This window comes from Thunnus albacares, chromosome 1 (assembly GCF_914725855.1).
Source record: "Thunnus albacares chromosome 1, fThuAlb1.1, whole genome shotgun sequence".
Taxonomy (NCBI): domain Eukaryota; kingdom Metazoa; phylum Chordata; class Actinopteri; order Scombriformes; family Scombridae; genus Thunnus; species Thunnus albacares.
In genome coordinates, this window is record NC_058106.1 from 30,414,203 (window position 1) to 30,439,528 (window position 25,326).

Sequence of the window (25,326 nt, forward strand, 5' to 3'; positions counted from 1 at the left end):
TGTAACCTGTACAAAATGCTGAGGCTTAAGACAGTACAGCAGTACAAAAGTATTTATACACAATAACAATAAGATACACAATAAAGATATAAAGTAAACATCAGCTTTGACATTAAAATGTTGCTTGCATGTTAATGCATCAATAATAATCCAATAAAAGACATTCTGCTTGATGTTATGTTTACTTTTGATACTGTAAATACATTTTGTGGATGATACTTCCATTATTTTACTCAAGTAAAATTCTAAATGCTGAATTCTTACTTAAAAAAGGAATATTTTTTACAGTGTGCTATTGTTTATTTATTTATTTTATTTGTAAGGGGCCATGTACAGTGTTAAACATAAATGTTACTATTTGATGTACTGTAGCAGGATTAGCTCATAGCTAATTATTATCTGCAGTTCCTTCAGCAAACTGTTACTTTTACTTTACTGAAGAATCTAAATGCTTCTGAATGCTTTTAATTAAACAAAATTAACAAAACCACACTGTAAAAATACTCTGTTACAAGTTAAAGTTCTGCACTGAAAATGTTACTAAGGTGTAAAAGTGTTATTAGCAAAATGCACTTAAAATAGTGCAGAAAAATCCCCCCTGGATTATTATTTTATTATTACTGATGCAGTCATGTGTATGTAGCATTTTGATGCTGCAGTTGCTGGAGGCAGAACACATTTAACTACTATAGTTTAGTCTATAACAACATGTGATAAGCTGATCACATGTTTTGTATGTAAATCTTATTTTTTAAGGAAGCAACTATAGCTAGTCTTTCTCTTACATCCTTTCATTAAATAATAATTTGTACATTTACCAGTTTTCATCATAATAACGATAAGATGTGTCGTGTTTATGTGTTGTTCTCTGTTGTGGCTGCGTGAGGTTACAGAGGGACAGATGGGCGTCAGACTGCACTCAACCAGACTGCTGCAGCTGCTCAAAGTGTTGGTGCCTCCCTGGTGTTTCGGTTGATGAGGTGCAGTTTGTGCCTCCAAATGAGGAGCGTGTGTGGCAGACGCCCCCTCATATATTATTAATAGTTGTCGACTCCAGGCGTTCTTTTTCTCTGTTGAATTTCAGACTTTCACATCTACTCCTCCTGCGCTCATAGACATTTCCCCACCACAGACTTGCTTTGTCTCTTGTACATCTTCATATCATTCTTCTATTTACTCTCCCTCCTACTGCTGCTCTGTCTCTTCATTGTTCCTCCAGCACCATTATCCTCTCTGACTAAGCTGATGATTGCACTGCAGAAGACTGATTCTCGCCACCACACAAGCCAAAGTGTGCCAAAACACAGCAGTTACCTGGTTTGGAAACCGAGGCGGGAGATTCTATTTTATTTTAGTGTTTTGTAGTGTAAAGATCATTTCTCTGTCTTTGGTGTTCATTTAAAAGAGAGGATGAGGCTGATGAGTTTGACAGCAGTAGCAAACATGAAACAAAATAGCCTGAGAAGTGGAGTTTGATGTTGATTTGGAAGATCACAGAGAGGAGGGACTCTGGTGATTTAGGAAGGCTTTAAAGCAGACTGCTAGAGTAGCTAATGAGAGGGAAAGTTTTAAAGGAATAGATATTTTGGAAGATATATTTATTCATTCTGGTGGAGGGTTAGATGAGAAGATCTTGCAGTACAATATCTGCTGGCAGTAACTAGCAGTGTGTAGTGCTATTTGAAAAAAACGTTGCCTTTGAACATAATCCGGGCAGCAATTACATTTGCCATTGAAGCTTAATTGGGAAAACAATTAAGTAGTATATAAATAATTTGAGACAGGGTTGCTTTTAGATTTCTCCATGAAATATATCACCAATTAACACTCATATTTTGTTTGTTAAAACACCGTTTCCAGTCTTTATGCTAAGCTAAGCAATCTGTCTCCTGACCATGGCAGTATATTTAAAGATTCCTCCCCTGTTATAAGACATTTAAAAATACTCTGCTTTGACTAATAATTTGTCTGATATTGTTTTTCCACAAAAATGGTCAAAAAACTTGTTAAAAACTTACATTATTACAAATTACTCTCTCTCCCTTATTAAAAAAATCCAGAATCTATGAAAATACAAACATTGTTCATTTCAAAAATTTAATTGCTGGACACAAGATGTTTCCCACAGTACTTGTAAGGTCCATTCTCAGTGTTTGTTCACTGGACGCTTCAAGTTTCCACATCACACTTGTGTAAATTGTATACTGGACCACGATATGCTCCAAACTAGTTGTGATGTCACACATCATGCTCGAAGTTACACGCCTTGATCTCAGAGTTTAAGGTGAACACAGAGAAACTTCCCACTTTCAGCAGATGAATATGAACACAGCCTTCACACGTAAATGTAGTAGTAACAATAAGCAAAACACATTTTTGAGTGGAGGAACATTAACGGACAAATGGGCGAATGTGGCTCAGGAGGTGGTCCACTAATCAGAGGGTTGGCCACATGTTGAAGCAGGATACTTGGGCAGGATACTGAACCCCTGATTGCAACTGCAAATTGTTTGTGTGAGTGTGTGTGTGTGTGTGTGTGAAACATTGTAAAGCGCTTTGTTTAGGAAGTGCTGTATCGCTCCTGATGAGCAGGTTGGCACCTTGGACGGCAGCCTCTGCACATCAGTGTATGAACGTGTGTGAATGGGTGAATGTTGGCATGCGCTGGCTCCAAACTGGCATGTATTACAGAGTGCTTTGAGTGGTTGATAAAACTAGAAAGGCGCCATATAAATGCAGTCCACTTAACGTATGAAAGTGGTATCGATCTTCTCTTGTAACTCTCCACTAGAGAGCAAATAACATAACATTTTACAAAGTGTTGCACTTCTGCTTTAAGATTAAAACTTTAGAAGAAAGTCACTCAGCAAGGTGAAAAGATCAAGAAAAACATCTGGGACTTCGGTTGTCAAATTGCACTCATAAAGATGTGGCAGGTGTACTGTTTCTGTTTTCTTTTCTCTGTTGCTTCCACATTCTCCCACCTCCTTTGAGACCCCCAAACAACACACACACAAATTCAATAACGCAGGGTTCAACGGTGTGTTAATTTCATCTAGTGGGTAAATTTATGGACACCATAAAGCCTCTGGCCTCCGGACGCCGCAGAACCAAGGATTCACTGTAATGTTATCACGACCATCTCAAAGGCATCTGAATGACAGCAGAGGAGGCAGGAACGCCGGCACAGGGGCCATGAAGAGACTGAGCTTATCGGGTTTATGTTGGGCTAATTACAGGACTGGGAGACAGTCTCTACTGTCAGGAGAGACGGTAATATCGTTAGTGTTGAGGAAAGAGGAGGAATGGGATGCGTGGGACGAAGTCTGTGGCTCTGAGGCAGAAATTATGGCTGGATTGTATACTGTAAATGCCAGAAGTTAATGAAAAATGCAAGCGGGTGGCAGGAGAGACAGTCCTTCTCAGGTGTCTGCACTTCTCTCTGGATCAGAATAGCCTAATTAGGATAAATTATTAATCAGGATTGTTTTTCCTCTAAGTAGTTTCACCGAAAGAGCATTCAATATGAACAAAATGCTACAGAACTGTGCAGGACCAAAGTCTATTATTTTAGGTGTACCACCTGAATTAACTAGAAACAGACAAATATCTATATTGAGTCATCAAAATTGGAGCTAAGAAATAGTTAAAATACACTCAGCCCAACAGGACAAATTAAATAAAAAATGAAACTCTGGAGATGGAGCCAACTTCTTGAAATACAAATCAAGAATCCAATATCAAAGACATCGGACTAAATGACTAAATAATAAGTAATTAAACTATGTTTTATACAGTTGGCAACCATGTGACTGCTCTCCACGCTTGGTGTCAGCAGAGTGCACTGGAACTTAATTCCAATAAAACAAAAGAGCTGATTATTTGCTCTAAATAGCACTTTGGCTCTAAGCCCGTCATAATCAAAGTGGAAACTGCAGACGAGGAATGTTCTTAGATTGTAAACTTTATTTCTTTGTTAGTGTGGATGATGTTTTCAAGAAATGTATGCCATCTATTTATCTGCCCAGCTGACTTAATAGCTTCAGCGTGAGCAAATTTTACAGATTTGTATTCTACAAATCTTATTGAATGTTTTCTGTTGTACAATATCAATGTATGTAATGTTGTGTACTGTATATCTAAATATGAGTGTACAAATACATGATACTGTAAATTTGGCAGCTATATTTTATGGTTTCTGTTTTTAGCTTTGTTTTTGTTTGTTTTTTTCTCTTCCTCTCTCTGCAGCCAAGGCGTAGAGGGTATGAGGTCGGTATGAGCTGCTTTAGTTTGTTGTGTTATTTTGGAAATGTAAAAGCTCAGACAAGATGTTGACACAGTTTGAGTTATTGATGCACGTGGAGTTTTTACCAATGGAGTTTATGTTCTTTGTATGAGTGCATTCAATTCCTTTTTGTGTTATGTACCCTGCATCCTTACCAATCTACATGGGAAAAAGCGACAAAAATAGTTAGTCACCAAAAATAAACAAACAAAAAAATCAACATCAAGCTGGTGAGGGTCATAACGTGGCCAGTAAACTTGTCTGAAGGCCACAAAGCCAGTGGAGGGCTCTTTGGGAACAGAAGGTGAGGAGGAAAGAGGAAGATGTATCACAGAGGAACCTTCACATCCTCACTCTTCATCTCCAGGTTTGATCTCTGGCTACAAAGAACACACATAAGAAGTATTTTATCCTTCAGGCAAATGACCTCGATCACTTCATAGAGACTTAATTTCAATTTTTAAAGGTGTTTTTTGAACGGTCAGACGGACTGAAGATAGCTTTCTATCTTTGCAGACAATAAAGTTGTACAGCCTGGAGAAGTACTAGATATAATGGTATACAGTAGAAGTTGGTTATTCCATTGATTTTATTTACTTTACTTTAAGCTAATACCTTTGCATTTTATGTTTAAGTTGTTTTTTTCTTTTGTTAAAGCAAATATTTATATAAATATCTAATGGCTAATTGCAGAAATAATGCAATGTAAAATAAAAAAAAGTAATTCTTTTGTCTCGTACAATAAAATATGACCCCACACACCCCAAACATTTATTGATTATTTCCTAAACTAATTATTTGGATTATTTTGTCTATAAAATATCAGAAAATAGTCAAACACAAAATCTAGAAGCCTGAGCTGATGTCTTCAAACTACCTGTTTTTTCTGCCCAACAATCTAAAAAGAAAACAAAGATATTTTACAAGAACAGAAGACAAAGAAAAGTAGGAAATCTTCACAACTGAAAAGCTGAAACCAAAGAATCAGAACAGTTGCAATTTTCCGTCAATTTCCTAATCAAGTTACTGTTACTGCTCTACAATGTACATGAAAGACGATAAACCAGTCAAACATCTGTACGGACATCGTCATTAAACTGCTGCCGTGATGTGAAACTGCAGAGTTAAACGTGGGAGAAGAAGAGATCAAACAAGGAGTTTAAGAAAAATGATTTTTAATTTTTTTTTACACCTTTAAAAAGCAAGTTTTAAAGCACAAAGATTTACTCTGTATATAAACACCTCTCTTCCTTAGACTAAAAAATGGTAGCGTTTGCACATTGTGCTTGGATTGCAAAGTCTGTACAACCACTCTGGGTCTCCTGTGGTGACACAACCCCAGTAAACATTTTATTGCATAAATCACATTTGACCTCAGTGGTCATATGTTGAAGTCTTTAAAACAAATAGTGGAAAGACAGAGAAAATGAGGAGAAAGAAACTCTTATACCTATTACACAGTGAACAATAATAGCAGCTTTCTTAATGAAGGCGTTGCACATTGTCCTGAAACAAAAACAAAGTCATCCAAAAGAAATAAAAACCAAAATCATGTAACAGAAACGGCAGTTGTGCTTTCGTCTATCTAGCAAAACATCCGACACATTTGCAAATGATTCCAACAAATGATGAATGATGCAAACACACACACTTCAAAAAGAAATTAAAAAAAAAAAAAAAGAAAAACTTTGTAGGAGAATTTGCAGCTATTGGCTCATTTCCCTTTAAAACAGTAGCTGACTAAATGCTAATCTCTAGTTGCACACGTCCCCTTTTACGATAAGCAAGTTTTACATATCTTGTTTTTGCAATTATCTATTCAACCTACGTTTGAAAAACTAGCATTTCTCAAAAGGCAGTGTCTCTTCGTGACATCTCCAAGGAGACTTAAAATCATTAAATGCTGAATGGAAATTGGTTCACACAAAAATATACAAATTCAAATCAATGACTTTGGTATAAACAAAATGGAGATAGTTACACACACACACACACACACACACACACACACACATACATACATACACAACTTCCTTTCCTGAATGCTCAGTTTCCATTTAAACGACATATTTCTACTTGTCCTGTCAAAATTGTTAAGTATGAACTATGCAAGTGTTCATGGGAATAAAAATGCCACCGTGAAATGAAGAAATCAAGGTTCATCAAGTGTAGATCAACTGAGATTAACAAAACCTCCACTCATACCTCTTCTCTGCCTTTAAAAGAGAACATCCACAGTATAAACCTTTATGATGGAGGATTAGGGCCACTTTTCAGAAAAGAAAATTGAGAATAAAGTCAAAATATTCTGAGAAAAATGTTGTGAATTCAAGAAAAAGTCATGACTTTATTTTTTTAAAAAGTCATATCTCAAAAAAAGGGTTATATTTATCAATTTAAAGTCAGAGTATTACGAGAAAAGGTTGCTTTGAGAACAAATTTCTGTATGTTATGATTAAACTGGGTACACTGGATTACATTTTCCTGACTTATTTACCGTACAGTTACAGTTTATCTTGCAAAAGACTTTTTGTCCAGACTCATGTCCAGAGAGTCATAAATCTTATAATATTACTCATAATATTAGGACTTATTTCATGAAATGTTCAGACTTTATTCTAGAAATATATCATTATTTTTCGTAACTTTATTATACATTTTTTCTTTACAGTGGCCCTCATACTCTGCTGTGAAATCTCACTTAGTTCTGAATGCAAGAAGTCGCAGATGAAGCTGTGAGGTTAGATAGAGGTACCTGAAGGACTTTGACCTAAAGCGACTCAGCCGTCTCTCTTTTTTTTTTCTAGCTGATGTTACATCCTGGCGTTTCTTTGATTCATTCTTGGCAGATCACACAATGACAAGCTGCGAGCAGACTGTCTGGGAAAATGTTTACACCTCAAAGATTACACCAGTGTTTATGAAAATGACCTCAGAGAATCCGCCCTCCACACTTCAGAGGAGCCTGATTCCTGTGATTCTCCTGCCTCCCATTGATAATCTTTAAGGTAGATCGATGAAAGCCTCATTGATGCTGAGGGCTCCACTTTGTTTTGTTTGTGTGCGTGTTGATGCCGGTAAGCGCTGACTCATCCCCGTCTAGCTACTGCGTGCAGGCTCTCCAGCCTATTAGCCGGGTGAATTGTTGGTGTCTTGGCGAGCCTGTTTCTCCTCGTACAGCGGTCAACAGGGCAGCGCTTGGATTAAAAACAGCGAGTTCATGCACCCACGGCAGCTGAGAGGAGAAACGAGAGCCCACTGGGACTGGCAGGCTCTTTATGTTTGTCAAGAATTTACCTCGGGCTTCAGTACTCTTGGCATTGTCTATTTAAATGTTATAAACTGACATGCTAGTGAGATGCAGCTGCTGCCCACATGCATTTCTACCCGAATACACAACACAGGCATCTGCCACCACCTACACTTGTATCCTGCAATAATCATCTGGAAACATGAGTTATAGAAAAAGACCTTTTCAGATGAGCTTCCAAGTAAACAACAACCTCAAACGGTCAAGATGGGAGCGTGAAAATGAGTGAAAATGTAGCTACAACTAATAGTGTTCAAACCCAGAGAAATTAAGATTTTAATGTTTAAGTGATGACGGGTCAGAGGATTTACCAAAAGCTAATGTTTGGCTTTAAAGGAAGTTTCAGTTCAAAGTTATGCCCTGTGTGTATCTCTTATTATCACTATGGGATGAATGGGATGAAGAAATCTTTATAAAATTACACCAGAGGCTCTACGCTGATCTGTGTGACACTTGTGGATTTTTCTACTGTATTCATCTTATCCATCAGGTACAGTGCATATTAATTGACATTAATTCAATTGTAAACGTGAGTCAGCCAGGATTGACTCTTTTACATGTGCAGTCGCTTGTCTGAACAGATGAAAATGATTGATTATATGATCAGACAGCTTACTGTACATGTGTGTACATATTTAAAGTCCGCACACTGGGGATTCATTTCAAGACCGATGAAAAAGATAAACATATGTGACTCAATCTAGATCACAACTGCTCTCTAACAGAGGGGCAGTGTTTCCTGATCAATGAATCTAGTGGCTCATTTCTCAGCTGCTGTTCTCCAGCAAACATTAATTTGTCATCAGCTTGGTGCCTAATTGGCTCAGCTGAGATCACAACCCAGGATCTCCGGAGTGGCAGACACATGTTTCACTAACTGAGCTGAACTCAAAGTGATGCAGAACTAAGTATTCCTTCTGCGATGGCATATGCACAAAAAGCATCTCATCTTAAAGTATTTTATAACAGCACCTCAGCACTGGCAGCTAATCAGGCTAAATTATTAATTAGGATTGTTTTAGGACTGATGAGGACCACTAATGTTGTGGCAGCATGCTACCTGCAGTCTGCAACACTTCAGCTGAAGCACAACCTGGTCCCAGTGCAAGTCACATGACAATGCACTCTTGGCCAGCACCCTTGGCCAGTTAGTGTAAGCTAAGCACAGTAGAATTATGGGAAGGACCCAGGTAGTCTAGCTGGTAGTGGAACTGGTTTAACCATTAAATCAAACATAGTGGTTTGGTTCCTCTGAGCTGATTTCAAGCAGCCTGACAGGTAAAGTATAATACTTCTTATATTTATGTCAATGGAAAAATGATTTAAAATGAGTTAAGCTACCTGAAGTGTCAACATATCTCAACTGATTAAAATTATTTGTTATTATATATCTGTATTTCATGAGAACGGACAACAGAAAAGAAATGAAATCCACCAGTTTAGAAGCGTAGAGCATTCGGCTCCTCGGCCTTTCTGTAAAGACGACCAAATGATTTTCTCTCATCTAACAGCTTAAACATGATCTACTAAAAAAACATAACATACTGATATAAAACTTCTTAGAGTTTTTAAGGCTATGACATTTGAAAAAAAACTGTTATAAAATCCAAAATGTTGAAGTATTTTATATTGATAAGATTATTGGGTTTTTTTGCCGACACCCTCCTCCAAATAATTTATAATATATTCTGTTATTTACAGTTTATTTGCTTCAATAAACTTTGTAAATCTGGGATGAAATGGTAAAAAAATATGACTGCAGAAGAGACTTGTGGTGGATGCATCAAAGAATGTCGGAAACATGTGATTCTGTTTAAACTATTCAAGCAGTTTCATCTTTCTCTAACATCATATATTGTTATTTTAAACAACACATCCGCACACGTTCTTCCTGAACACAAAAAAAAAAACACACTCTGAAACTAGGTCTGTGCATAATTACAAACACTAGCTCAAGGAAAAAAAAGAAGAGAGGAGAGCTACAATCGATGTTGCAGAAAATATAAAACCTGCAACAGAGCACACGAGAAACTTTGAGAGCTGCAGCTGACTGAACTCATCCTTTAGATTATGAACCTCGACCAAAACTGGGACGCACGATATGAGCCTCCTTCTCACATTCAAATCATTCATTCAATTCTCACACATACACTATACTCAACCTCTTTTCAGTCATCATCTCAGCTCTATACTATATCTGGGTTACAGTTTGTCTAGTTGTGCTTGGCACGAATCCCTTTTAAGTAATTTTTCCAGCGCTTCACCACATCCTTGAAGATGGGGGCGTTGTCTATGGATGCCAGCAGCTGTAGCTGGTTAATATGTGTGGTGTGATAGTCCCAGCGTGCCAGGTTGGGCGCAGTGCCCAGCATGAAGTGGCGTAGGTCATAGATGCTCCCAGACCCAGTGTCAAAGAGCGGCAGCATAGCCTTCAGTGACTCCATGCCATGGCTGAACAGCTGCCCGGCCTCCCTGCCAAGCTTCTCGCCAGCTGTCTCAGTCAAATCGTAGAGTCCCAGCAGGGAGTAGATGAAGCCGTTGAGGACAAAGGAGCTGGGCGTGGTGGGGTATTCTTCATACCAGTCGTATTTGTTCATGAACACAGCTTTGACCCCGTGCTGCGCTGAAGGCACCTTGTAGGGTCCAACTGCCTTGAGGGCAGCGTTGAGGTAAGCCTGGTCCTTAGTGAGGAGGTAGGCTCTCACCAGGGTGGACATGGCCTGGCCCTGGGCCATGGCCGAGTACCAGCCGGGCTCCAAAGGCCGGAAGCCTTCACCCAGTTTACGTGTAACCATGATGGGCCAGCCGCCACGCTCATCCTGGTTGCGCAGCAGCCAGTCGCTGGCGGCGAAGAAGGCGGCCATGTGGGCAGTGGTGGAGATGGTGACGTTGTCAACAAAGCCACGTCCGTGTAGGACTAATCGCACCACCCGTCTGGGCATGATCTGAGAGAGAAATCAAACGTGAATGCAGACAAGACAATTAAAAACTGAAATCAGGGCTGTGATGTTGTTAATAATCTCCCCAAGTATTTAGTGTCCAAGTTCTCATAATTTGATAATCTGCTTTTAAACTCTAATGTCTTAATAGATCATAAGTTACATTTTTATAAAACTCCTGAGAATTGAGATATACATAGAGCATTTAATTTTTTTTTTAGTAAAACCTAAAAAAAAAGATTTGCCTCAATCGGACAAACAAGCAGAAGTTTAACATTTTACCTACATGTGGTTTTGAATATTTTAGTACAGATCATAGCATATTCAAATCAACCAATTAATCAACCTTTGTGGCCTTCACGGCCTTGGTGTTGGACAGTCCGACGCCCTTCCTGAGGTCGGTGAGCAGGTCGCGGGTCAGAGTGCTCCAAGCGGTTCGCTGCCCGATGCCGTAGGTGATTTCACGATCTTTGAAGGCGATGAGCTGCGTGCTGGTCACGTAGTGGATGGTGAAGGGCGGCCCTTTCTCCGTGGTCTCGAGGACCACAGACACACTGCCGTTGGCGATGAACTTGATGTCCAAGCTGAGGATGAAGTCTTTGGAGTTACCCAGCTGCAGGGACACGCCTTCTGAGGACTCTGTGGAGGTGATTGGGGGGGTGGGCGCAGATGAATGGGGAAGATGTTAAAAATACATATAAAAAACCTGGACTGCAGAAGAAAAAAGAAAGTTTGTAGCGTTTCTTCAGGTGCACAAGGTCAGAAGAAAACCTCATTTGACTGATTCCAAAAACTTCTGATGAATATTGGACGACATTGGATTATTTTTAGCACATTGACTGGAAGCCTTTTTAAAGTGCGTCTGTCTCCCTTAAGACAGTATGCTTTGATGTGTGTTTCTATGATAGCTCAACTTTTTACTCATGTTCCCAAGATTCACTCTGTAGTCACATTCTTAAATGATCAAGAACAGTCAGACGACTTTAAAAAAATTCTACGGTCAAAGCCATATCTTTTATTACCAGGGGTCTTGTATTTTTATTACATGTGTGAAGCGCCTCGCTCTGTGTGTGTGTGTGTGTGTGTGTATATGAGAGACACACACACACACAGACAAGCCTCTCATGAGATGTACAGTACAGATGTGTCACTGCACACTGAGCTTAATTAGGAGGAGGACAGAAGCGAGGGAATAGAGAAGGAGAGATCGGGGGAGAAGAACAGCAGCAAGATGGAAGAGAGTGAAATAAGAAGCTGATGCACTGCAGAAACTTTTCTATTTGCATCTCCGCATTTTCTTCCCGGCAAATCTCAAAGACACCAGCTGAGATGATATTCAGTTTCCACACTGCCACCACTCCTCCTGCACTGCATCAACTCAGTGCCAGCTCAGTTCAGGCACTTCTGTTCTGAATTCATTTCAACTCCCTAAAGCGCCAACAGCTTCTGGAATAATCTCTCCTTTGGCCTTGTTACTTGGTCTGCACAGTGAAAAAAAAACTCCCCAATAAACCTTTCCTAATCACGGCTCCCCAAAGGATGAAGAGAGGAAAGAGTGTAGGAGGGTAATGGAATGATGGGTCGCACAAGAGCCCTTAAAGCCAGTCTGAGAGGGAAGAGAGTGAAAATGAGCCAATGGTGAGAAGACAATTAAGAATCAGAGACACAGAGATCTCACATGACATGAGCCGGGAAAGCAAAAGTAGACGAAGCCGACGGAGACACAAAGACAGTCGATCAGGAGGAGAATGAAGGAGAGAGCCAGTCTGGCAGGGGCCTCTGGATGACTACGGCTCTTTAATGCACTCATAAATCCATTACTTAAGGCAATGCAGAGAGTAAGTGGATTTGTACTCTGGCCCCGTGATTACTCTGCCATCAATAAAGGATGGGCAGGGAATATAGACGAGATTCCACCTCTTCAGCTCTGCTCTGCTCTGCTCTCTGGCTGTTTAGCAATGAGGCATGAGACATGGATGACACGCGGCTAGAAATATGTCAGCGTAAATCCACACTTGTATACATGAGTGAGAGTGTGAGAGCAACACTTGTAAACACATGTATGTGTTGCGCAGATGTGCAGATACGAAGATCTAAGCGACATCAGTCAACGCACATGTGGTTATTCATCCACGTTCTCCGCTGACTGGAGACAAAGGACATATAGAGCCTATAAAAAAATATTCATCCCCTTGGAACTTTTCATGTTTTATTGTCTGACAGCATCGAATCAAAGTAGATTTAATGTGGTTTTTTTTTTAAATACTGATCAATGGAAAAAGATCCTTTAATGTCAAAGTGAAAATAGATCTCTACAAAGTGATCTAAATTTAAAGCTGCAAAGATTAGTCGAATGATAGAATGTCAATCAGCAACTATTATGATCATTAATTAATAGTTTGTCTTTTTTTTTTTACTGGTTTCAGCTTCTGAAATGCTATTTTTTGTCTTTACACTGATTATCTTTGGGTTTTGGACTGTTGGTCAGACAAAAAAAGATATCTAACATCTCAGGTAAAGTATAACATCCATTTTTTGCTATTTTCTGACATTTTATAGACAAAAGGATTAACTGATTAATCAAGAAAATAATCACTAGTTGGAGCCCAACCTAAATTAATTCCAAATACAGAATGCAATCTACATTTTTGTATAAGTATTCACCCCCTCTCAGTCAGTATTTAGTAAATGTACCTTTGGCAGGATTTGCAGCCTTGAGTCTGTCTCTTATCAGCTTTGTACATATGGAGACTGCTATTTTCCTTCTGTTCTTCTCTGCAAAACTGCTCAATCTCTGACAGGTTGTATGGGGATTGAGAGTCAACAGGCTTTTTCAAGTCCAGCCACAAATTCAGATTAAAATCTGGACCCTGGCTCAGCCACCGGAGATCTGTTTTCACTTTGATGTTAACGGGACTTTTTCTTTTGATCGGTGCCAAAAAAAGCTGCATTAAATCTGCTTTGATTCAATGTTGTAAACAGGGCTGACACTAATGATTATTTCCATAATTGATTAAATGGTAAATGGCTGCATTTATATGGCGCTTTTATCCACAGCTCTTTACAATTTGCCGCTCATTTACCCGTTCAATCACACACTAGTGGCAGAGAAAATACCATGCAAGGTGCCAACCTGACCATTGGGAGCAATTTGAGGTTCAGTATCTTGCTCAAGGACACTTTGACATGTAGACAAGAGGAACAGGAGATTGAACTGCCAACCCAGTGATTAGTGAGTCTCAGCTGCCCAATAGATTACAGACTAATCTACTGATTACTTTCTCAATTCATCTTTTTGTCTATAAAATGTCAAAAAAAAAATAGTGAAAAACACCAATCACAGTTTTTCAAAGCCTAAAGTGACATCTCCAGATTACTTTTTTGCTTAAAAAAACATTAAATCATTAAATGAATTATTATAATAGTTGCAGATTTCTTTTGACAAAACTTCCACACAGGTACAAGAATAATCTTTTATGTTCTCTTTTTACACTTTTCCCCATGTTTTATATTAGCAGTGGTCTTCTCCCTCGGCGAAAAGCTGAAAAGTGCCTTGTTGAGTAGTGGTCTGTGTGTCTCCTGCTCATCTTGTGTGATTCATTTAATCATCTTCTGTGCACATTGTAAGTTTTTGGAGGGCATCTTCGAACAGTCAGTATGAACAGGGGGAATGCTTACAGCAAGCAAAACCTGTTTCAGTGTTCATATGGCCTCCTGACTGTTGTTTTACAACAGACTTGAGAAATTGTGAACCAGTCCTTTAATAGATAAATCAGCTAATAGTTGCAGCTATAGTAGTAAAATAATAGCTTACAATATAGTTATTATTTTATTACTAAAAACTTTTTATAGACAGGGTTAGACAGCTGTTACTCCACTGCATCTACATACACTGAAAACTCTGCTAATTCTGACAGGGATCAGTTTATGCAAACTACATTTCTCCACTTTCAACCAACCATAAGGGGATTCAGAAAATAAAGGTTCTCTGTAGTGGACAGCGTTCGTGCAGGAATGTGCAGATGGTAGATGGAGGGTTATTATCAGGGGACAGACGATTGATCCACTTGTCAGAGGATTTGAGAGGCTGCTCAACACCGGCGCCCTAGATACAGTAAGGAGGAAAAATGAAAGACCCAAACAGAAAGAAGTGGAAGGAGGCGAGGACAGAAAGAGAAACTGACAGCGGGAAAAGAAAACAAGGAAAGTTTAGATGAGTTTTCTGATGAGAGAGCAGAATAAACGGATAGAGCAAATACAATCTCGATGTTTAGTTAGTACGAGAGGGCTGAGGGGTGACAAGTGGGTGGAAATGGGTACCTAGAGGTGGAAGACGGACTGAAATCCGGGGGTAGAAGAAGAAGATTAATGGAGAATGAAGACTGCCGAGGGAGGGCCGAGTGGGTGATGATGGGTCGGTGATGAGAGGAGTGATGATGAAAACATGATGATGTCAAGGAAGGAGAGAGCTATGATGGGGAGTTGAGCTGTAGGGCGAGGTGAGCGAGGAGTCGAGAGGGAGACAAAAAAAAAAAAAAAAAAAGCGTAGAGAGATGAAATGAAAAGAAATTGTTGATGATGAAAAGTTGAAAGTGGAAGAATTAGGAGGAGGAGAAGAAAATTACAGTAGAGAGAGCAGCTCAACAGAGGACAGAGAGAGAGGGCGCCCTGGAAATATCAGCAGGAGATCAGAGGAGAATAAAGACAGCTCACTGTCAGCACTGGGTGAAAGATTTTGATTTCTCCCAATTCCAAAAATAACTCTGAAAATATCTTATGGCCGTGGTCATTTTACAGCTCTGAAACTAGGCCAGATCTCCAATCTTTGTTATAATAGTCAGATTTTATTTATAGTTTAGATATTCAAACCACACAGAGGTGTGTACTGACACTCCTACATTTCACAACAAAAAAGCACTACAGCGCACGATCTGTACATTACCCAAAACTGAATTTAATGCAAATATGTAAGTAATATAATTTGTATGCAACATAACCTGCTGCCAAAACTTTACGCTGATCCTCTTCTATAAGGATTTTTTTCATCATCGGTTAATCTGCTGCTTATTATCTTGATGAATTGATTCATTGTTTATAGGTCACGTCTTAAAACTGCGTCTTTTAAAAAATATCTAAATTGCTATCACATGAGAAAAAGAAAAGCAGCATTTTGTAGCTCTGGATAAAATTCTATTTGGGACACAACGAAAAAGGACAACAGAACCGAAGAGGGAGACGAGAGATATTTTCTCTGCTTATAGATCCATTTTCAGATGCATAAGGGAGAAGGCTGCACATAATAATGGACTGTAGTGTCTGAGGGAGGTTGGAGCAGACTGTCCTCATATAAGTCCTTGATGCAATGTGACTGAGGTAAATTAAATTAAGAGTCCTTGGAGTTGAAGCAAAGCAAAATCACACCAAGGACAGTGACATCCTTCAGTCAGTGTTATTATAAGTGGTGAAACTCTCTTTTTTTCTGAAAGCATATTAATTATGCACTTATGATATATGATTTATAATATGGGGACAATTCATCAACTAGCAAAGATTTTCAATGCTCACATCTCACTAAATACCTCTAAAAATTAAAAATAAAAAGTTTACAGGTCATTGTCTCATCAGAGACCTTCACATCTTAAATTATTCTATCATGTTATCGGATTGAATTCTTAACTGTAGAAAGGGTGATTAAAATGACAGTACACGGTTTGTCTAACCTTTCACTTCTTCTAAATCACTTCTGACAATGTTAAAGCTAATAATATCTGACTGACGACCACTAAATGACACGACCAAGTGCTCTCCACTGTAGCATTCAGAGCTAACATTAGCTTTACAGACTGACAGGACGAGTCGCTTCAAAGCCTCGAATCCTGGAGAGCTACTAAACTGATAAGCTTAAAATATAAATACGATTAACATGATATGCTTAAAAGATTAACTTGGTGATAGTCTGTGTTTTTCTTACTGCTAATGAATACTATTTTAAGACTAGAATTGACAATTAATTGATCCTACTAATAAGCATTGGCAAGTGTAGCCAAAGCTGATATACAGTAGCTTATTCCTTTATGTCGTAGAGCACACGCTGACATGTTCATTCATTACAATGAACTGTAGTAACGTAGTTTAATCTGAGTGGATCCTGCTGTCATAAATAGCTAGCACCAAAACCATTTACTCCTGTTTGAGTAACATTTGCTAATTATTTAGCTTATTTTAAATGTGAAAGCACATTCTTCAAGCTTTGAGTCCATTTTTTTTATAATTATGTCTTCAGTAGAGACAAACGGACTTGGGGCAGATTGACACAGTCGGGGTAGGGAAGAAAGAAAGTATTGAGAGATGGACTAACACATTGTTGGTTTTGATATTTTCATGGGATTGACAATCAGCCGTATCCTTTAAAGTTTGACCGTTAGATTCTGATGACTGATCTCTATCCATCAGCTGTTGGTAATTTATCTTGACTACTTATCTGACATGATCACGCACATTGTTTCGCTGAGGAGAGCCGCCATTCTGTCGGTCTCTCTGATCCAACAAACAAACAACAGTCATCTAGCTTTCATTAGAACAGACAGACAACAGCCTCTGGGGCTTTATTTTGTCCTTTGACCAACAAACAGGATTAAGGTTAATTGGCTACTGCTGATAACGTTTGCAGACAACAGTCATTCCAAACAGTGATATTCATGCTCTCTGGCTAAAGAGGAGAAGTCTGCAGTCAAATCAATGCCGACTGCATGTGTTTCTGTCTTTAGCATCACGTGGGAATCTACACAATACATTAACATGGCATGACTGTGACAATGTCTGACTAAGTGAATAAAATAGGAAGAAATGTGCAATGTCTGCTGGTTCTTTCATCATCATTTTTTCGGAATCTGTCATAACGTGTTGAGTCCGCTGTCAACCAACACAGAGTGCCGGTATTCTAACACTGTGGCAGTGACTCACCGCAGACTATTATCCTGTCCTGAGGGTGTAGTTACATATCGAGCCTCCTACAGCCACAGTTAACAGGAGATAAGCTCCTTGCCCTGAGGCCATCTGGGCTCACGGATGGCTCATGCGTACCTGAAGCACTGAACTGACGCACGGAGGTAGCACGGGTCTTGTCGTGGACACGGCTGAGACCGCAACCTTTCGGCACACTCCAGGGCGCTGTGCTGGCCCGGCTATCTCTCTCTTCGGCTGTATCGTAGACCTCCACGTGGGGTGGGCGCTCAGTCAGGTTTTTGCTGTAGTGGCTTAAGCCGTACTGGGCAATCTGGATGGCGTAGAAGTAGCCCTGAGGACCCCACTGAGTGGACAGTGGAACACCTGGGTGGAAGAGAGGGAAGAAAATGAGGAAAATTTTGTGAAATAAATATAGAAAATGACCTCCTTATATGTACAAGACAAAAGACGAGTCTGTGGTTGGTTGTATTTTTCTGGTTATTACTTCTAAAGTGTATTAAATGCTTCTAAATCTTGTGCTTACATTGGCATCTTGTTCATGGAAATGTTTTTCTTTTAAGCTCTTTGCAGTCTATTTCAACCAAAAGTTCATTTTTAGATGGCAGTTGTCATAACGCCTTTTCTTGGCTTGAGGAAAAACTGACATCTGTTATGTGCAGTGTCACACTGTCATATCAATAAAACTGTCCCGAAATTAATTAGTGAAACTAAAAATACAAATGACAAAACTTTCTAGTAATCTGATGGGTTCACAGACGCAGAAGACAACAGAAAATGATCACTGCGAAAGAAAAGGAGGAAAAAAAAAACCCACCTGCTCGTGTAAATGATAGGATAATGTGGTGAAATTCAAGTTAATCTACTGTGTTTCACCAGAGGCAAGCTTCCCTGCTCACACGGCCAGAAATAGCTCAGGCAGAAGAATCACTCTGATTAACTGATAGTTCACTTAAAGACCCAAACCCCATCGTTCTGAGAGGAAGACCATAATATATTCAGATTAGGGTTGGGTGATTATCTGCACTGCACACATAACTGACTCCTTATGTTCTTTTAGTTGTTCTCCGACATAGAGATTCTGTTGTTGGCCCTAATCACAACAAACATTTACTAAATTTTGGACTGCAAAACAAAATAAACCTAAGTGTACGCACACATTTATCTTCGTCTTCTTCATCGTCAAAACATTGACTTAATTTTCACTTGTCAGTGAGAACATTCAACTAAACCGTCCTTCAACTCCTGATCTAAAGCTGCAATGATCAATCAACTAGCCTGTTGACAGAACATTTTGATGATGATTAAGCATTTTGAGCTGTTTTTTAAGAAAAATATATCAAAATTCTCTGTATCCAGCTTCTCAAATGGGTAGATTTTTTTTTTTTTTGCTTTATGACAGTAAACTGAATATCTTGGGTTGTGAAATGTTGGTCCGCACAAAAGAAGACAGCTAAAGACGTCACGACCTTCGGACATTTTACAGACCAAACAACTAATCGATTAATCCAGAAAAAAACTGACAGATTAATAGATAATTTAGGCAGATCAAAGTCACTGCATAAAAACATCATGCATTCTCAGCTGTAGAGTGTCAATCATACTGATAAGCACGAGACTACACACTGCTCCCTGCCGTGTTTCCAGTGTAAATAATCTATATGGATGTCCCATCCATATGGATTTGCAGCAAGCCACGAAGATTTTTCATGTCTTTGTATTGATTTTTTTTTTTTTTTTTACTCTCAAAAGTCAAAGTCACATGCAGATGGTGGTCAATAAAGTCATGTGAGCAACCCTTCCTTCCTGCCATATTGTATCAGACACGGAGGAGCTAAAGTTATGCGTTTCCTATTTGTACCAGGCAATTGAATTATGCTATCTGTTCATGCTTAGCCACTGCCTGTGCTGCTGTTTTTAGAAAAAAAACCATTAAGGGCTCAACTGTGTGCTGAAATGAATGTGTTACTACTAGCTATTGTTTTGTAGTAATTTGTCATAATGTACTTAATTAAAATTCTTTTCCCAGACAGAGACAGTGTCTCTTAGGAGCCTGAGTGTTACTGGTGCACAATATGCATCACTGATATCCTGTTAATGGTTATCAACAGTCACAACGCAGCCTGCTAAATGGCAAACATTCCCAAAGAATGAATCGGATATTCGTATTTCCTTCAGTTTGATCATCATTTGTATTGGAGGCGTGAATGTATCTATTTATTTATTGTTTATTTTTTTAGGGACATGTACATAGCATGGGTCAATGCTATAAACCACATGATGGCTGCAAAGTTGTCACAAACAACTCATGATTGAGAACTGATTTGAGGTATGTGTAGATAACAATCCAAATCCCACCCCCTCCCTCCCTCCCTCCCTCCCTCCCTCCACACACACACACACACACACACACACACACACACACACACACATACACACACACACACACATACACATGCCAGACTTTTCTCCATGCCCATCTTGTTACTGGCATCTCCCTTGACAACTTAAGTCAAATGACTGTCAAAATCCTAACACTGTGCTTCTCACCAAGTAACACCAAGTAATCCATGTGGAATTGACTGTTAAGCCTCCACATATTTTCATGACTCCAGAGATGACTTTTCTAGAAATCTGAGAAACTAGGCCAATCAAAGCAGGCTCTTAGCCTACTGCAGTTGATGTAGCAGCAAATGTGGTACACTATTTATTACTTGTAGTGCTGCAACTTGTTTTCCTCCTCTCTTTTAAACACTGGCCTTTTTTTCTCTATCTCTTACAGGTCAACAAACCTTTGGCATCTTTTATGCTTCATTAAGATACAGTATATTTTTAATATTAACATTGAACCATATTACTGTAATGTGTAATGTGAAGGCAAGGCTTGATTGTTGTCCCAAACCCACTGAGATTTATGACAATTTTGTGGTTCTTAGTAGCTTTCAGCCTCCTTTGGCCAAACCATTTTGGTTTAAAGCAAACAAGCTCAAACAGCTGGAGTGTAGAAATAAATTTGTGAAGAAAAACAAGTGTTTTGCTCAAGGGCCAAAGATTTTTTTTAGCACTTGGTGGAGAACAAAGAAGAGGCTAAAAGGCAAGTGAATAATTGGCTTTCAACACGACTCCAGTGGGATGCTCATCAGATCAGAAGGTGTGATGCAAGAAAACATTAGCCACACCAGTTTGAGAAGCCAATGGTGTATTAGTGATTCATTTATGTGATTTTTTTTTTTTTTGTGGTTTCCTTCTAGTGGCCTAATAGCTTCATACAGGTTTAACATTTGTATTTAACACTCAACATACTGCAGGGGCTGGTTGTAACCTGGCTGCTAACATCACAAGGCTGTTGGAAAGCAGCACAGATGAAAAGAGTAACGCCTGCACACTTGACTAAAACCACAACTTTATTCAATTTTGACCTGGCAAAGATCCAGCTGGGATTGAAACATTGTCTGCTTAAATTAATTTGTGGTTTGGACTCACTGTAACCAGGGTGTAGCCTAAATGGTTTGCATTAGTGTCTGGTCTAGATTCTGTTCCAAGACCATTCATCCCAGTTCACCTCTGCCTTCATAAGAAAGCATCATACTGATCTTAGGTCAGCAGGTTGAGTGTGTACAGGTGTTACAACAGGACAGATAATGTGTCATGTAAATGTTTGCACTGACAGTGTGAGTGTGTGCATTTTATCATGCACTTAAAAAGGTCATAGGATGTGTTTAAGGAGTGTGTGAAAGTGATGTTTGCAGTAGAAAGGGGACTGAAGATGGAGATAGTCTGAGAAAAAGGGAGAGACACACAAAAAAAAAAAAACGAGACAGATCGTGATTTAAGAGAGTGTTGTTAGACAGGATTAACTACTTCCACTAATGATAGCGCCGTGGCTGCAAGAGCATCATTATTCTCCACTTTTGTTCTTTGTCTCATGGAGTCTTGTGGTGCAATGAGGAAGAGTAAGACCTCAGTTTCTAACCCTCTAATATAAAACCATAAGCCCTACAGGGGATGTGACAAGTAAAGGCACATTAAAGCGCTGTTTGTGATGGGTTTTTTTTTAAGAGTCTGTGTAATAAGATGAACCTTGAGAGAGGAAATTTGCATTCAAATGACTAACTGTAAATTTCAGACTAATTTGTTTGAAACACCCGTGATGTTTAGCTTTTTTTTTTTTTTTCAGCCCAACTGCGTCACGATTTAAAGAAACCAGCAGCTGCTTGAGCTGAAGATATCAGTTCAATGTTCTGGGTCAACGATTTTGACTCCTGTATGAAATTACATCCCAATAGAATATAGTAGGTGCACAATATTTCATACACATTGCAGAGAGTACTGTTAAATAACTTGTCCATGGACAGCAGGGTGCGTTGCGATAGAAATGCTCCCATGACCTTGTTTAAGCCCTGCGGCCTCTGACTGACAGGCTAATTAATGTACTGCTATTTTCACTTATAAAAATGTGGTAAGTTAAAGAGAAGTGAGTATGCTTGTGCATGTAGAGTGCTAAATAGCAAGAAGCCTTGAGCTTAATTAATGGCCCTTGGTAAATTGTGTGTGTGTGTGCAAGTATGAGTATAGATGTGTTTCCTCTATTTTGTACTAAAAGAAATGGTCGGCAGGAAATGGGAGGGTGAGAATAACCTGCCCGCTGCTACGCCCAGAGGTACCAACGGATTTGGCCTCGCTGACCCATTTTCCGTACCTTTCCAGAAAAAGAGTGTCCAAATTTTTGACTGGTACTGTATGTTCCCTCTCATACCTGTGACGCAACAAAACAATGAAAGGATAGGTTCACAATTTTTCAAGTCTGTCTCAAAACAACAGTCAGGTGCCCAACTGAACACTGTATGAGGTTTTCCTCGCTGTAATCCTTTCTCCTGTTCATATGACTGTTCATATCATTATTATGATGAAAACTGGTAAATGTACACGTTGTTATTTAATGAAATGATGTAAGAGAAAGACAATAAGTAAAGGATAAGACGATTGGGCTTTATTATGCTTTCATTTGAAAATTAACTGTCTACATTTACTGTTTTTTTCTTATTCATGATCACTATATACTGTATGCAGAGGCTGAATTTAACAAAGTACTATACTGAATGGATAGCTTCACAATTTTTCAAGTCTGTCTCAAAACAACAGTCAGGTGTCCATATAAACAGTGAAAGAGGTTTTCTTCACTGTAATCATTCCTCCTGTTCATACTAGCTATTTAAAAGATCCCCTTCAAATGTGCTTTCAGTGTGATGGGGGGCCAAAATCCACAGTGTGTCCACACACACACACAGTCATCTTGTGCAAAAATGCATTTAAAGGTTTATGTGAAGCTTATATGAGGCTTCAGTTAGTCATAACAAGTGTATATCTGCAACATTTACAGTCTTTTTAGCATTTAATTCCCTCTTTATGTTTCCCTGTGGAGCTGCGGTGTTAGTATAGTAACAAAAAGAGGGACTTTGGCACTAAAAAGACTAACGTTGAAAGATATCTTCTTGATTTGACTAATTTGGACGAATAAAGCCTCATCAGCTTCAGATAAATGTTTTTGTACAGGAGGAGGCTTGTGGATTTTGGCCCCCATCACTTACCTTGTAAGTGTATTATGAAGGGATCTTCGAATTGTTGGTATGAGCAGGAGGAATGATTACAGCAAGAAAAACATGTTTCAATGTTCATTAGGGCTCCTGACTGTTGTTTTAAGACAAATGAAAAATTGTGAAACCGTCCTTTAAGGTAAAAGGAGCATAATTTGTCATCTACAAAGTCTTTATGCAGATCGTGGTTTAGATAAAACTGATACAATGAGTACTGCAAAAATGTGAAAATAATTCAAACCTCATAATTCGGTTTTCTCCACTTGACTGAGGGTATCACAATCTCATAAAAAGTGTGTGACAGAATAACACAAAACCTTTTTTCTAGCTTTTAATATTAAGAAGACCCCTGCTTGTGGTAATGTTTGTGTGATGTGACAAAAAAGCAGTTTTGTATCACCACGTTAAAAAAATGCCAAAAGTAGGAAATCACACGATCCATCTCAGCAAAAATACCTATTTAACGCTGGCGAATTACCTTTTACAGACAGTGGCTATCATCACTCATCAAGGTAACCTCTACACCTGACACTTTGCCAATGAATATATCATCATTACATCTCAACACAAAAACAAAAGCTTGCTCAGGACTGTGACTGAATAACTAACAGCACGTCTACTCCAGTTATCTTCACTGGAAACACTGCTATGTTTGAAATTTTAAAAGGAACTTTTGGGGAAAAAAAATCAAACAAATGCTATATTTTGAGTTCATGATTTGGTAAATTTTTTCTTTTCTTTTACTGGTGGCTCAAGTATGATGATAAAAGAATGATAATGAATATCTATTTTGTAATTTCAGGCGAGTATATGGTGCCACTTCTTCAAGCGAGTGGAGCACTGAACTATATTAATGACAATGTGGTTTGGACTAATAGGCTTTTAAAATGAGCTATTGATCGTTCCTGGCAATTATTTTAAAGGGAACCTTGAAAAGAAAACAACACTGAGAAGGGAAGGAAGACTCACTTCACAGACATCCGGCAAGATCTCCAAAAAAAAAAAAAAGAAATGCTGACAATGTCTGAGTGAAGAAAAGAAACATTTTTAATTGACTTGACATTAATCACATTTGGTAGCGGTAGAGATAAAGAAAGGCTAATAGCGTTTGGGAATGGGTGGCAGAGATTGAGTGGCTGCTGAACTATCTTCTTAATCAAGTCTTAATTCACTTTCACACACATCAAATGGAGTATTTAAGATGCACCATTTGTTTGAGAAAGACCTCATTCTGTAAATCACACATCTCTAGTAGTAAATTCTACATATTTTTGGTCTAAATACACTGAATCTGTACTGTGTGGACGGGGGTATGTGGTGGTTTACTTTTGACAGCATAGAAGAAAAAATACCACTGAATGCTGAATCTTACCTTCATGAGGAATGTGGTATTTTTTGAGTTGATAAAACTCACTTTTTAAAAACAAAAAACCCCCTGTGCCTTCCTGTTCGGTCCCTAATACAGGTCTTACAGTATTTTAATGTGTTAAACGTAGTAGTGAAATGAAAATGTGTGTTTACATGTTGTATTTGTTATTCTGCCAGGTCTTTTCTTGTAGAATAGATATTGTATCTCAACAGTAGAAGTTCGGGAGGTTTAAAAATACTGATGTTCATATGCATAATGATTACTTTTATGTAAGCACCACTACGGCTCCTCAGGCAAGAATGATCTGTCTGAGAAAATAAGGCTGGCTTTTAAATCTCTTCTAAAAATCACGCTTTTATCTTAGAGCTTATCCTGGTTTTACTTGGAGTTTTTTAAAAATCTTAAATTAGTGGAATTAATTTTACCTATTTTATTCTGGTCCTGTCAATATCCTTTTTTAGTTAAGTTGTTCATTTGATTTTATCATTGTTCTTATTATTAATTAATCAGCTGCAATCTGCCATCCCTCCAGGACACCAAGGCGAGCAGGAAAGATCATGGCCGACGCCTCCCACCACGGACATAAACTTTTTGAAATGCTCCCCTCAGGCAAGAGGCTGAGGTCTGTTAAGACCAAAACCCTCACACCACAAGAACAGTTTCTTCCTGTCTGCTGCCAACCTCTTATTATATTATTAATTGCACACTGCACATACTGTTTACTCCTGGTCAATATTACCTTTCATCTCATTCTCTTCTATTTAAGATTTAAAATTTAAACCTGTAGCAGCTCTTCTCACATCGAATATATTTTCCTTGTATGTGCAAACCTACTTGGCAATAAACCTGATTCTGATCTTACATAT

At 38.8% G+C, this 25,326-nt stretch overlaps 1 protein-coding gene across 2 annotated transcripts in view; it reads right to left on the reverse strand.

The window, feature by feature from the left end:
* Window positions 1-5,443: 5,443 nt before the first annotated feature.
* glceb (glucuronic acid epimerase b) overlaps window positions 5,444-25,326 on the reverse strand; it is a 57,977-nt gene continuing 38,094 nt past the window's right edge. For both annotated transcript variants that reach the window (XM_044354537.1, XM_044354544.1), the window contains exons 4-6: window positions 17,618-17,863; window positions 10,881-11,173; window positions 5,444-10,540 (exon numbers count right to left, since the gene is read on the reverse strand). In XM_044354537.1, coding sequence (XP_044210472.1) covers window positions 9,809-10,540; window positions 10,881-11,173; window positions 17,618-17,863 — 1,271 coding nt within the window. In that variant the 3' untranslated portion in view covers window positions 5,444-9,808. The remainder of the gene's footprint in view (window positions 10,541-10,880; window positions 11,174-17,617; window positions 17,864-25,326) is intronic.